The sequence below is a fragment of the Salvelinus sp. IW2-2015 genome, linkage group LG7 (assembly GCF_002910315.2).
Source record: "Salvelinus sp. IW2-2015 linkage group LG7, ASM291031v2, whole genome shotgun sequence".
Lineage (NCBI taxonomy): Eukaryota > Metazoa > Chordata > Actinopteri > Salmoniformes > Salmonidae > Salvelinus > Salvelinus sp. IW2-2015.
In genome coordinates, this window is record NC_036847.1 from 32,626,923 (window position 1) to 32,641,781 (window position 14,859).

Here is a 14,859-nt window from a genome sequence, read left to right on the forward strand (position 1 = left end):
CTAGGCTACCTGCCGCCCTACATTACATTACACTCTTAACCGCTAGTACCTGCCCCCCTACTACATTACACTCTTAACGCTAGGCTACCTGCCGCCCCTACATTACATACACTCTTAACCGCCTAGGTTATCCTGCCGCCTACATTACACATTACACTCTTTAACCGCTAGGTACCTGCGCCTACATTACCTCTTAACCGTCTATGGCTACCTGCCCCTATACATTACATTACACTCCTTAACCGCTAGGTTACCTGCCGCCCTACATTACATTACACTCTTAACCGCTAGCTAACCTGTCGCCCCTACATTACTATTACACTCTTAACCGCTAGGATACCTGCGCCCTACATTACATTACACTCTTAACCGCTAGGCTACCTGTCCCCTAACATTACATTACACTCTTAACCGCTAGGCTCTACCATCCGCCCTACATTACATTACACTCTTAACCGCTAGGCTACCTGCCCCCTACATTACATTACTCACTCTTAACCGCTAGGTACCGCCGCCCTACATTACATTAACACTCTTAACCGCTAGCTACCTGCCGCCCTACATTACAACTCTCTTAACCGCTAGGCTACCTGCCGCCCTACATTACATTACACTCTTAACCGCTAGGTACTCCGCCCTACATTACTACACTCTTACGCTAGGCTAACCTGCCGCCCTACATACCACTCTTAACCGCTAGGCTACCTGCGCCCTACATTAATTACACTCTTAACCGCTAGGCTACCTGCCGCCCTTACATTACACTCTTAACCGCTTAGGCTACCCGCCCTACATTACATTACACTCTTAACCGCTAGGCTACCTGCCGCCCTACATTACATACACCTAACCGCTAGGACCTGCCGCCCTACATTACATTACACTCTTAACCGCTAGGTTACCTGCCGCCCCTAACATTACATTACACTCTTAACCGCTAGGCTACCTGCCGCCCTAACATTACATTACACTTTCTTAACGCTAGGCTACCTGCCGCCCTACATTACACTCTAACCGCTAGGCTACCTGCGCCCTACATTACATTACACTCTTAACCGCTAGGCTACTGCGCCGACATTACATTCTTAACCGCAGTACCTCCGCCCTACATTAAATACCACTCCTTAACCGCTAGGCTACCTGCCGCCCTACATTACCACTCTTAAACCGGCTAGCAGCTACCTGCCGCCCTACATTTACATTACACTCTTAACCGCTAGGCTACCTGCCGCCCTACATTACACTCTTAACCGCTAGCTACCTGCCGCCCTACATTACATTACCACTCTTAACCGCTAGGTTACCTGCTCGCTCTACATTACATTACACTCTTAACCGCTAGGCTACCTGTCGCCCTACATTACATTACACATCTTAACGCTAGGTACCTGCCCCCTACATTACATTACCTTAACCGGTCTACCTGCCCCTACAGTACATACACTTCTTAACCGCTAGCTAACCTTACCCTACATTACATTTACACTCTTAACCGCTAGCCTACCTGCCAGCCCTAACATACATTACACTCTGTTAACCGCTAGGCTTACCTGCCGCCTACATTACATTACACTCTTAACCCGCTAGTCCTACCCTGCCCCCTACATTTACACTCTTAACACGCTAGAAGCCACCTGCCGCCCACGATACATTACACTCTTAACCGCTAGGCTACCTGCCCCGCACATACATTACACTCTTAAACCTAGCTACCTGCCCACTACATTACACTCTTAACACGCTAGCATTACCTTGCCGCACCTACATTACAAACTCATTAAACGCTTAGCTACCTGACGCGCCTACTACATTACTACTCATTAACGCTAGCGCCTGCCGCCCTACATCTTACACTCTTAACCGCTAGCTACCTGGCCGCCCATACATTTACATTACACTCCTTAACCGCTAGGTTACCTGCCGCCCTACATTACATACAGCTTAACCCGCTAGATTACCTGCCGCCCACTACAAATATACTTTAAGTAGCTATCTTACTACACTCTTAACCAGTAGGTATCCTGCCGCGCACTACATATACATTACACTCTTAACCGCTAGGCTACCTGCGCTCACATTACATTTACCACTCTTAACGCTAGGCTACCGCCGCCCTACATTACTACACTCTTAACCGTTAGACTTACCTCGCTCTACATTACATTACACTCTTAATACCGCTAGGCTACCTGCCGCCCTACATACACTTAAAGCTACTGCGAAATTACACACGCTTATACCGCTAGCTACCTGACCGCCTAATTCTACATTACAGCACCTCCCTACATACAAAACTCTAACCGCAGCTACCATGTCGCTCTAACATACATTACACTATCTTAACGCTAGTTACCTGCCGCCCTACATTACATTACACTCTTAACCGCTAAGTACTGACCCCCTTAACATTACATTACACTCTTAAAGCCGCCTAGGCTACCTGCCGCATTCACATTACACTCTTAACCCGTAGTCTACCTGTCGCTCAACACTACATACACGCTTTAACGCTAGGCTAACCTGTCGCTCAGACATTCAGCATTACACTCTTAAACCGCTACGGCACCTGCCGCCACTACATTACATTACACTCTTAACCGCTAGGTTACCTGCCGCCCTACATTACATTACACTCTTAAACCGCTCGGGCTACTGCGCCCACATTACACTCTAACCGCTGGCGACGCCAGCATACTACTCTAAGCGCGCACTCCATACATTACATTACACTCTACCTACTACCGCCTACAGCGCTACTTTAACCTGCTACTGTCGCTCTACATATACTGTACACTCTTAACCGCTAGGCTAACCTGCCGCCCTACATTAACTACTTCTAACCGCTAGGCTACCTGCCGCCGTAACATTACATTACACTCTTAACCGCTAGGCTACCTGCCGACCACAATACATTACACTCTTAACCGCTAGTCGTACCGCTGCCCTACAATTACAATCTACACTCTTAACCGCAGGTCTACCTGCCGCCTTTACATTTACACCTCTTAACCGCTAAGCTCACCTGTGACCGCTCTTACATTAATTACACTCTAACCGCTAGGCTACCTGCCGCCCACATTATCTCTCTTAACCGCGTAGGCTACTTGCCCCACTTACATACACTCTTAAGACCGTAGGTACCTGCCCCCTACGATTACATTACCACTCTTAACCGCTAGCACCTTCCGCCCAACATTACATAACACTCTTCAACCGCTAGTTACCTGCCGCCCACTACATACACTCTAACCGCTAGCTACCTGCCGCCCTACATTATAACTCTTAACCGCTAGGCTTACCTGCCGCCCATTACATCAATTAAACATCTTACTAGTCTTCAGCACTTACTCTAACCGCTAGTGCTACCTGCGCCCCTTACATTACACTCTTAACCGCTAGGCTACCTGTCGCGCCTACATTACATTACACTTCTTAACCGCTAGGCTACCTGCCGCCCTACTACATTACAACTCTTTAACCGCTAGGCTACTGCCCGCCTACACAATTACATTACACTGTCATTAAAGCCGCCAGGCTTACCCTGTCGCCCTACATTACTATTACACTCTTAACCGCTTAGTTACTGCCGCCCCATACATATACATTACACTCCTTAACCGCAGGCTACCTCACGCCCTACATACATTACCACTCTAATTTACCGCTAGCTAACTCCCCCTTACATTACACTCTTAACCGCTAGGGCTACCTGCCGCCCCTACATACTTAGACAACCTTTAACCGCACAGGCTACCTGCCGCCACATACATACACTCTATAACCGCCTATGGCTACCTGCCCCCTACATTTACACTCTTATAACGCTAGGCTTACCTGCCGCCCTACATGTACATACACTCTAACCGCTAGGCACCTGCCCCACATTACACCTCTTAACCGCTAAGGCACATACTTGCCGCCCTACAGACTCGTACTCTTAACCCGCTAGGCACCTTGCGCCCTATCATTACATTACCACTCTTAACCGTAGGATACCTGCCCCCTACATACATTACACCTGTAACCGCTAGGCTAACCTGTCCGCTCTACACATTACATTACACTCTTAACCCGCTAGCTACCTGCCCCCACATACAATTACACTCTTAACCGCTAGTCTCGCCACTTACATTTCCGTGGTCTGCTATAACCCTAGTCCTCCCATTACATCTACGACTCTAGTAGCAACTTCGCTTGGTAAAACACTCTAACGCTAGCACCGGCCTCTACATTACATTACACTCCTTAACCCGCTAGGCTAACCTGCAGCTCTACACTATACATTACACTTTTCTTTAACACGCTAAGGTTACCTGCCGCCCTTACATTACATTACACTCTTAACCGCTAGTGTTACCTGCCGCCCTACAGTTACATTACACTCTTAACCGCTAGGCTACCTGTCGCTCTACATTACATTACACTCTTAACTGCTAGGCTACCTGTCGCTCTACATTACATTACACTCTTAACCGCTAGGCTACCTGTCGCTCTACATTACATTACACTCTTAACCGCTAGGCTACCTGTCGCTCTACATTACATTCCCATTCCTTTAGCTCCACATCTATCTGTTCTAATATTAGTAATGCAATGGTGGTGAGTGTTAGGGGGCATCCTCACCTGCAGGTAGGGCGGGAGGGGAGGGGACGTGGGGCTCTTCACTCTGAACGACCCCTGGCGCTCCAGGGAACTCGGGCGTGACTTCTGGAACTGGTTCCAGGACTTGAGCTCGTCTGACGACATCTCCCTGGGCAACACCCGGGCAGGTTGGTTGGGGTACTCCCTCAGTGACGGGGTACGTACCAGGCGAGTGTAAGGGGGTGGAGGCTTCAGAACTCTCCTGGGGGATGACGGTGGGGGCCCCTGCTGCCAGTGTCTGTGCTGCTGCTGTGGCTGGGGGGGGCGGGAGGGGGACAGGTAAAGACCCTTCCCCAGGGGACTGCCCAGGTCCTGTGGGGAAAGAGGGGAACAGGTGCCTTCCTCTGCCATTCTTCTTCTCAAGCTGGGAGAGGACTGGTGCTGGTGCTGGTTGTTTTTCTTGTGAAAGCTGGAGCCATTCAACGCAGGGCTGGTGGGACTTTGGGCTCCGTAGTGGAAGCCATAGGGAGGAGGGCAGAGCTTGGGGATCTCGGGAGATGCAGGGCCCTCCCTGTCTTTGTGATTATCTCTGTTCGTGTCCCGGCTGGGGGTGCTGGTGTAGGAGGGGACAGAGTGTTCAGAGCTGCTGTCCTCAGAGCTGGACTGGTACAGCCGCTGGGGGCTGGTGTAGGAGGGGACAGAGTGTTCAGAGCTGGACTGGTACAGACGCTGGGGAGCGTACTGTGGAGACCGAACCAGGAACTCTGGCCGTCGGCGTGGCAACCTGGCTCTCCCACATCCCTCACCCAGATCATGAGTGGGCTTACTTCTGGGAAGCCTGAGAAGAGGAAAAAAGACAGGGGAGAGAAGTGAGCTACTGTGATGCACTCTGTGTATGTCTGTCTCCCTATACTGTGCAATTAATACAGCAACTTCATTATTAAATGCAATCTAATCTAGTCAATGTATTTTATCAGTATAATTTATGTAACTTATTACCCACCCACAACAATAGACACACAAGAAGACACAATAAAGGTAATCAACACCTTTATCTGTGTTATGGTGTTGGCGTTCTGTGATATGGTGTTGACGTTCTGTGTTCTGGTGGTTACGTTCTGTGTTATGGTGTCGTCAGTCTGTGTTCTGGTGGTTACGTTCTGTGTTATGGTGTCCCGTCAAGTTATTCCTGTGTCTGGTGCGTACGTTCTGTGTTATTGGTGTTTACGTTCTGTGTTTATGGTGTTTCGTTGCTTGTTATGGTGTTGACGTTCTGTTGTTTATGAGTGTTGAGTATCTGTGTTATGGCTGTTCGACGTTCTGCCTGTTATGTGTGTCTGTCAGTCTGTGTTATGCGTGTTGACGTTCTGTGTTCCTGGTGGTTACGTTCTGTGCTATGGTGTTCGTCATGTCTGATGTTCTCTGGTGGTTACGTTCTGTGTGTTCTGGTTACACGTGTTCTCGTGTTATGGTGTGTCGTCAGTCTGTGTATTCTGGTGTTTACGTGTTCTGTGTTGATAGTGTTATGATGTTCTTCAGTGTTCTGGTGCTTACGTGGTGGGTTGATCGTTCTTGTGTTATTGGTTGTCTAGGTCGTTCACTGGTTGTTCGTTGTCTGATTGTAGTCGGGTTTATATGATGTTATTTCGTTTCATTTTGAACTGTTCTCTGTGTTATGGGTGACGTTCTATGGTTAACGATTCTGTGTTTATCGGGCTGCACGTTCCGCTGTTGTGTTACGGATGGTGTGTGTCAACGTTCTGTTGTTATGGTGTCGATTCAGTCTGTGTCTATGGTAGGTTAGGACGTTTCTGTGTAGTGGTCGTGTGCAGTCTGGTGTTGTTTGGATGGTATTAACGTCTGTGTTATGCTGTTGGAGTCCTGTTGTTATGGTGCCTGACAGTCTGTTATTGTTTGTTGACATGTCTGTTATGGTGTCAACGTTCTGTGTGGTATGCTGTTCGTCAGTCTGTGTTTCTTGGTGATTAATCGTATATCTGCTGTTCTGGTGAGTTACGTTCTCTGTGATTAATGGTGTCGTCAGTCTGTGTAATGTGGTTGTTTCATGTGTTAATGTGTTAGCAGTCTGTGTTACTGTGTTGAAGTCTGTTATGGTGTATGATCAGCGTCTGTTGGTCGGTTGGCATCTGTTGTACATTGTTCTGTTGGACAGTTCTGTTATGGTGTTGACAGTCTGTTGTAATTTGGTGCAACGTTCTGTGTGCTGTGTGGTGTCTCTCGTTCTGGGTTAAGTGTGTCGTGCAGTACTGTTTCCTGGTGGTACGTTCTGTTGTTAGGTAAGGTTGACAGTCTGTTCGTTACGGTGGTTACGTTCTTTGTTATAAGTGTCAACGTCTGTGTTATATGGTGTTGACGTTCTGTGTTATGGTGGTTACGTTCTGTGTTATGGTGTCGACGTTCTGTGTAACGGTGGTGACGTTGTGAAGCGTTGGTTGGTTACCTGAAGGACAGGGAGTACTGTCTGCGTACGTGCAGCTCTGGAGTAGAGGGGGCGCTGGAGGAGTTGATCTGTCCATGTCTCAGAGCCAGGTTCTTAATGGAGGGGAAGTGGGAGGGCAGGACTCTGCTGTCTGCAGGGAACACTGGGGTCCCTACTGGACTTCTGCTCAGAAAGAGTGGGCAGGGCAGGATTTAGACAACTGCTAGTTTAAAAGTTAGAGGATGTAGTTTATGTAGTCAAAAGCAAAACCCTTTTTATGGGGTTCTGGGCAGAATAAATATTTGAGTAGCGAAGTAGGACCTGCACACTCAGTTGCTCCACCTTCATTGGTTAACAGCGTTCCGATCCAAAAAGGATATGGACTCTTACCTGGGCCTGCTGCTGCAGACAGAGAGAGGTGTGTCATGTTTCAGATAGTGCTGGTCAAGATTAGACTCTCTCCAGGGGGAGTTCTGGATGGGGGAGCGCTCAGGAAACTCCACACTGCAGCTGGAGCCCATACTGGAGGTCTGGGTCTGCTCCACACCGCAACTGCAGCCGAGGCTCTGGCTATGGGCTGAGGTGTGATGGAGACTGCCCTGGGAGGAGGAGGACTGGAGGGACAGGGAGCCCACAGAGGACTGTATGAGTGGGTCTACAGATGATGAGGAAGAGAGAGAGTCTATGGATAGACAGAGGAGACACAATAGAAAGGGTCAGACATGATGACATTTTGGAATAGTTGAATTGTATTGGCATTTCTATTGTGTTAGTTGATAACTCACCATCGTCCAGGGCCACTGCATCAGACAGGGAGCTGTCGTCAGACATGCACAGATCTGGGGACAGAAATAAAAGAAAGCTTTATGTAAGACTTCATTCAATTAGGGGAAGGGGTTGTGGAAATGATCAACATTGTAGTGTAATTCTTCTGACATGTACTGCTTATGTGATTCAATAACTAAACAATTGTGAATAAAAAACCTCCAACCTCCATCGGACTGAGTAGGAATATAACTAAAGACAGTACAGTATGAAAATAGGCATAGCCTTAATGGCCATGTACTCTTAGAATCTCTTAGAATCTTCCTAGGTTCCAGCCTTTCTAGGGAGTTTTTCCTAGCCACCGTTCTAATATATCTGCATTGCTTTTAGGCTGGGTTTCTGTATAACAACTTTGTGACATCTGCTTACGTAAAAAGGGCTTTATAAATATATTTCATTGATAGGCAGAAACTGCCTATCAATCAATGTCATGGCGACCTTGGCTAGCTAAGCTCCTGCATAGAAACATGTCATCGGGTCTTAACTGTCCAATAAAAATAGTATCTGAAATACTTCTTCAGTATATCCTGTCCACAGGGGGCTGCTGAGGGGAGGACGGTTCATAATAATGGCTGGAATGGAGTGAATGGAATGGTATTAAACACCTGGAAACTGTGTGTTTGATGTGTCCGATACCATTCCATTTATTCCGTTCCAGCCATTACTATGAGCCGGTCTCCTGTGATCCTATTGCTATCATCCGTAAAATATCTGTATAAATGAATTGGTCCCAATTAAGTATGAACCACAGTACAACTATAAAACTCAAAGGCACTCCTTCGATATAAATTTGTTTTTGAGAAAAATGAAAACGTGTCAGTTCTTCACTTTCACCAGGTAGGAGTAATAACATGTTCAACTACTTAAGAAATGGGATACAATCTAGGTTGTGCCTTTAGATTTAGAGAAAATTAACAACTACGGAACCATTTTTCATTTCTCTCATCGACTTCTCAAGCTCCAGCCTGGTCTGCTTGGTTTGCTTCGCAAGCGTTCCTGGGAGTCTCACAATGTTTAGAAACTGTAATTCTGAATAAACTAAGCTCCCTGCAGACTGCAGAGCCCAATGTGGCCAGATGGGAGTAGCACAGCCACAGCATTCACCTCTGTGTTTGGCTGTGTTGTTGTTCTTGTTGGTCGCTGGAGAGGAGCACTCGTTTCTGATCCTGTGCTGATACACAGCTTCCTGGAGATCCTTGACTTTCCTATCTTCCCTCTTACACTGCTGCAGCCTGCTCTTCTTCTGTGGTTTGGACAGGTGCTCCTCCACTGAGAGTCTACGAGCCGCTTCAACGATCTGGAGCTGCAAGGCCAGGTCTGCCTCTAAGGAATGAAGCTCTGAATCCTGAGTGAGAGAGAGTTTTTATTTTTATTTAGCTTAGATGAATAACAATGAACTATCAATTTAATAGACTTCTTGATTGGGCTGGGTTTAAGGAAATAAATACTGTATTCAGTGTTCAAATCTCTCTATCTGATATGCACTTTGCCTTTGCTCATAAGCTTTACAACATATTGTTAGGAAAGACACCTGACCTTACCTATTACCAATACTGTGTAATATAGGAAGTGTAAAGGATGACCGTGGGAAGGGTTCATATTGGTCTGTACCTCTCCATCCTGGTGGATGAGACTGTCATCCAGTTTGAAGGTAGCTCCTATCCTCCTTCGGACACGAGGGGGCTTCTCATCAGCAAGTAGGGGGTAGTCTGAAGACAACTTACCTGTCAGCTCCTGTAAAATAAATACAATCCAAAATCAACTGAAGTCATTTCTAAACATACCCCTAAGAGATTACATCTGAAAGAGCAGTCTGTAACTCTTCTATGAACCATCGGTTTGTAATATGAGACTCAGTCTTGTGACGAACAGGAGACCTATGTTAGCCCTATGTTAGACACTCACAGCCTCCCTGACGCAAAATATATAAATATATATATTTATTATTATTTTATTTTTTATTAGGGGGTAGGTCAGCTTTAATATTGCAGATAGATTGTAGCTTCCATCAATGTAATTGTCTGCATCACCCATATTGTCACGTGTGCTCCCTCTCTGGCCACTAGGTCACCAGGCTGCTCGTTAGGGCGCACACCTGTCACCAGCGTTACACACATAATGACACTCATCTGGACTCCATCACCTCCTTGATTACCTGCCCTTTATATGTCACTCCCTTTGGTTTCTTCCCCCGTCGTCATTGTTGCTGTTTCATGTCGGTGGCTGTTTGTGTTTCTTGTTTTGTTCATTTATTAAATGTATTCACTCCCTGAACTTGCTTCCCGACTCTCAGTGTACATCATTAAACATATATTTTCATGCAAATATATATACAGTACCAGTCAAAAGTTTGGATACACCTACTCATTCAAGGGTTTTTCTTTATTTTTAACATTTTCTACGTTGTACAATAATAGTGAAGACATCAAAACGATGAAATAACACCATATGGATATATTTTATATTTGAGATTCTTCAAAGTAGCCACCCTTTGCCTTGATGACAGCTTTGCACACTCTTGACATTCTCTCAACCAGCTTCATGAGGTAGTCACCTTGAATGCATTTCAATTAACAGGTGTGCCTTGTTAAAGGTTGTGGAATTTCTTTCCTTAATGTGTTTGAGTCAATCACTTGTGTTGTGACAATTTTGAGGTGGTATACAGATGATAGCTCTATTTGGTAAAAGACCAAGTCCATATTATGGCAAGAACAGCTTAAATAAGCAAAGAGAAATGACAGTACATCATTACTTTAAGACATGAAGGTCAGTCAATCCGGAAAATTTCGAGAACTTTGAAAGTTTCTTCAAGTGCAGTTGCAAAAACCATCAAGAGCTATGATGAAACTGGCTCTCAAGAGGACACCACAAAAAAGGAAGACCCAGAGTTACCTCTGATGCAGAGGATAAGTTCATTAAAGTTACCAGCTTCAGAAATTGCAGCCCAAATAAATGCGTCACAGAGTTCAAGTAACAGACACGTCTCAACATCAACTGATCAGAGGAGACTGCGTGAATCAGGCCTTCGTGGTCGAATTGCTGCAAAGAAACCACTACTAAAAGACACCAATAAGAAGAGACTTGCTTGGGCAAGGAAACATGAGCAATGGACATTAGACCAGTGGAAATCTGTCCTTTGGTCTGATGAGTCCAAACGTGAGATTTTTGGTTCCAACCACCGTGTCATTGTGAGACGAAGAGTAGGTGACCGGATGATCCTGCATATGTGGTTCCCACCGTGAAGCATTGAGGAGGAGGTGTGATGGTGCTTTGCTGATGACACTGTCAGTGATTTATTTAGAATTCAAGGCACACTTAACCAGCATGGCTACCACAGCATTCTGCAGCAATACGCCATCCCATCTGGTTTGCGCGTAGTGGGACTATCAATTGTTTTTCTACAGGACAATGACCCAAAACACATCTCCAGGCTGTGTCAGGGCTATTTGAACAAGAAGGAGAGTGATGGAGTGCTGCATCAGATGACCTGGCTTTCACAATCACCCGACCTCAAACCAATTGAGATGGTTTGGGATGAGTTGGACCGCAGAGTGAAGGAAAGGCAGCCAACAACTGCTCAACATATGTGGGAACTCCTTCAAGACTGTTGGAAAAGCATTCCTCATGAAGCTGGTTGAGAGAATGCCAAGAGTGTGCAAAGCTGTCATTAAAGGCAAAGGGTGGCAATTTTGAAGAATCTAAAATATATTTTGATTTGTTTAACACTTTTTTTGGTTACTACATGATTCCATATGTGTTATTTCATAGTTTGATGTCTTCACTATTAATCTACAATGTAGAAAACCCCTGGAATGAGTAGGTGTGTCCAAACTTTTGACTGGTACTGTACATATATATCTCAACACCGGTATAGATATGCATGAATACAATAGTGTGAATACTCACAGCCTCTCTAACGCAGAGCTTCTTGAGGTCCAGTAGACACAGCTCCAGCCTGTCCTCCAGAGCCTGGTGCTTCAGCCTCATGGCCCGGGTGTGAGTGGTCAGGTCCTTGACTGGCAACGTGGGGCTGTCGGGACCTGAAATGATGTTAATGGAGATTTTTCCACAGAGCACAGGCCTCATGCAGGCATCACATGGTGCCACATTTGGAGCTTTTATCACAGAATTAACGATTGTTATAGATTATAGACATTTCAGGTAGCTTACCAACTATCAATACACTTTATCTCCTGAATTTATTTAGGTCTCAGCATTAATAATGCGCTCAGTGCTTTCTGTAAAGATTTATATCTGAACCTAGAATGGATCTAAAGCTTTCACATTTAGGGTTCAGCATTGTTGATGTGTTAAGCTCTTACCAGAGTTGAGAATGATCCCACTGTCAGTGTCACTGATCTCCTCTTTATCCATCATGGCTGTTGGAAGGTATTTTCACACTGTTAAAACCTGTTGGAAAATAGTTAAATATTTCAATCAGATTTATTAAATCATCCTTATTCACCAAAAAACATATCCAGCGTTATGATCACTCAGGACAGGGGAAAATTGCTTCACATAAAAATATAAGTTTCCTTTCCTGATGCTGAATGTCTCTTTTTATTCTGATCCACTAGCTCTCTCCTTCCTCTTCTCTCTCTTCTTCTCCTTCCTCCCCCTTCTCCCTCCTCCCCTTCTCCCTCCCTCCTGGCCCGTTCTCTCCCCCTCCTGCCCTGTTCTCCCTCCCTCTGCCTGTTCTCCCTCCTCTCTGCCCTCTTCCCTCCCTTCTGCCTCCGTTCTCCCTCGCTCCTGCGCTGTTCTCCTCCCTCCTGCCCTGTTTCCCTCCCTCCTGCCCTGTTCTCCCTCCCTTCTGCCCTGTTCCTCCCTCGCTCCTGCCCGTTCTCCCTCCCCTTCCTGCCCTGTCTCCCTCCCTCTGCTGTTCTCCCTCCTCTTGCCCTGTTCTCCCTCCCTCCTGCCCTGTTCTCCCTCCCTCCTGCCCTGTTCTCCTCCTCCTGCCCTGTTCTCCCTCCCTCCTGCCCTGTTCTCCCTCCCTCCTGCCCTGTTCTCCCTCCCTCCTGCCCTGTTCTCCCTCCCTCCTGCCCTGTTCTCCCTTCACAATAGGCAGCAGCCCCCATGCTTGACTCGGCACATGTGCGAGGGGACCAGGGGTTAATCCGAAACCGGACACTATGGCAACGGTCACAGGGCGCACCGCTGTTCTCCGAGGGGAGTGTGTGTGTGTTGCCATACGGAATGTCAGAGGGCGTTTAAAAGGGACGCACCGTCGCACCCCAAAAAAGAGAACAGGAAAGCAGATGGCTGCAGGGCAAGGGAATTATCCCTCTCATGGACTGCACCTGTTCCCCCTCCCAGAGTCACACACACACACAAACTCACACACACACCAACAGCGCTCCATTCAACCAGTGTCCAGAGAAACAACCCTCGAGGGGCTTTTGAAGTGGAACAATGTCTCAATGCTGAGCCTGTCTCTGTAGCATCAGCCAGCTCACATAAAGACACTGAAGATTCATGATATAGCACATCTAGAATTTCACTTATACATTCTCACACTGTTGAACACATAAACAATGTTTATGATCCATTCTATTGGATGCGTGGGTGCGTGCATGCGTGCACTAGGGTTGAATGGCGGGAACCCGGTTACTGAGATTTACCACCCAAAACCACTCCCTTTCCCCGGGATAAATAACGCCGAGAAACCGGTAAATTATAATAAATTATTTATATGAACAGCATGGTGTGAAATGGAACTTTTTAATTATATGCCATGTCTAAATACGGCTTCTCTACGGTCTCGGCGTGATGAATCAACGCTCAGTGTGGGGACAGACCATCTCAGTATGGAGAGTAGTTCACAATGAATGTACTGTAGACCTATGTATCATCTCACCATGGTAACTTTTTGTCTTGTGACAGGTAGGCCTACATTTGTAGCAGCACAACCTATGCTACAGTAATATAAAGCCTGAATGTGTGTCTAATTTACCCATCTCCATCTGGCTTTCAGGGGTCACCTTGTTATTGTTTTAATTCCAGATGTGGAGTTTTAAAACAGCCTGTCACTCAAATATCGTTGCTTTAAATCAGTGTACACGCAAGCACTCTCTGTCCATCAACTCTCTCTCCATCAACATCCAAGATAGATAATCCTGTTCTAGATTTTCTAGATAGATTGAACAGGTCAGCGTAGACCAAGTGTGTGTCTGAAATGGCACCCTACTCCCTATATAGTGCCCATAGCTCTGGTCAAAGGTTGTGCACTATATAGGGAATATGATGCAATTTTGGGCACATCCCAAGACCACTACACTGCTGGAAATAACTTCCTTTAGACTGGGCAGCTATTTGAGCTGGTGACATGAATCTTCTGTATCTATGTCTAAAAACAAAACTTCAGTATGTCAACAGACGGAAGGAACTCATGCAGCTCACGTCTCTACACATTCAGGTCATGTTGCCAACCCATGTTGCCTGGGTTACCGAGTCCAAATAATCCACTGATCCTATCTAGAGCAGTGATGTTTAGAGATGGGTATCAGGCCTGTTCCTGTAGAGATGCGGAGGACTCATCACCCTGGGAGAGTCCCAAATGGAACCCTATTCCCTTTAAAGTGCACTACTTTTGACCAGGGCCCATGTCTTCTATATAGAGAATAGGATCAATGGCACAGACAGATTTTTCACCTAGTCGGCTCAGGGATTCGCACCAGCGACCTCTCGGTTACCGGCCCAACGCCTTAACCACTAGGCTACCTGTATCCACCAGTCTGGATAATCTGCTGTGGGTTGAATAACTGCTGATCCAGTCGAGGAGGAGCGCTGGTTGGTTGTGCCAACACAGAGACAACAGAGCAGGAGGAGGAGAGTGGAAAGGAACAGGGCTGAGTGGCTGAGGTAGGGGCCTACAGTGAGACAGTGGAAGGAAGAGGACTGAGGTAGGGGCCTACAGTGAGACAGTGGGAGGAAGAGGGCTGAGGTAGGGGCCTACAGTGAGACAGTGGAAGGAAGAGGACTGAGGTAGGGGCCTACAGTGAGACAGTGGAAGGAAG

General features: G+C 46.6%; 1 protein-coding gene across 1 annotated transcript in view; it reads right to left on the reverse strand.

Moving 5' to 3' along the window:
• Positions 1–2,886: 2,886 nt before the first annotated feature.
• LOC111966147 (innate immunity activator protein-like) overlaps positions 2,887–14,859 on the reverse strand; it is a 21,284-nt gene continuing 9,311 nt past the window's right edge. The window contains exons 2-10 of the mRNA XM_070444344.1: positions 12,169–12,256; positions 11,753–11,886; positions 9,458–9,580; positions 8,951–9,191; positions 7,807–7,860; positions 7,412–7,703; positions 7,043–7,204; positions 4,624–5,419; positions 2,887–2,895 (exon numbers count right to left, since the gene is read on the reverse strand). Of these exons, the coding sequence (XP_070300445.1) occupies positions 2,887–2,895; positions 4,624–5,419; positions 7,043–7,204; positions 7,412–7,703; positions 7,807–7,860; positions 8,951–9,191; positions 9,458–9,580; positions 11,753–11,886; positions 12,169–12,223 (1,866 nt within the window). The 5' untranslated portion in view covers positions 12,224–12,256. The remainder of the gene's footprint in view (positions 2,896–4,623; positions 5,420–7,042; positions 7,205–7,411; positions 7,704–7,806; positions 7,861–8,950; positions 9,192–9,457; positions 9,581–11,752; positions 11,887–12,168; positions 12,257–14,859) is intronic.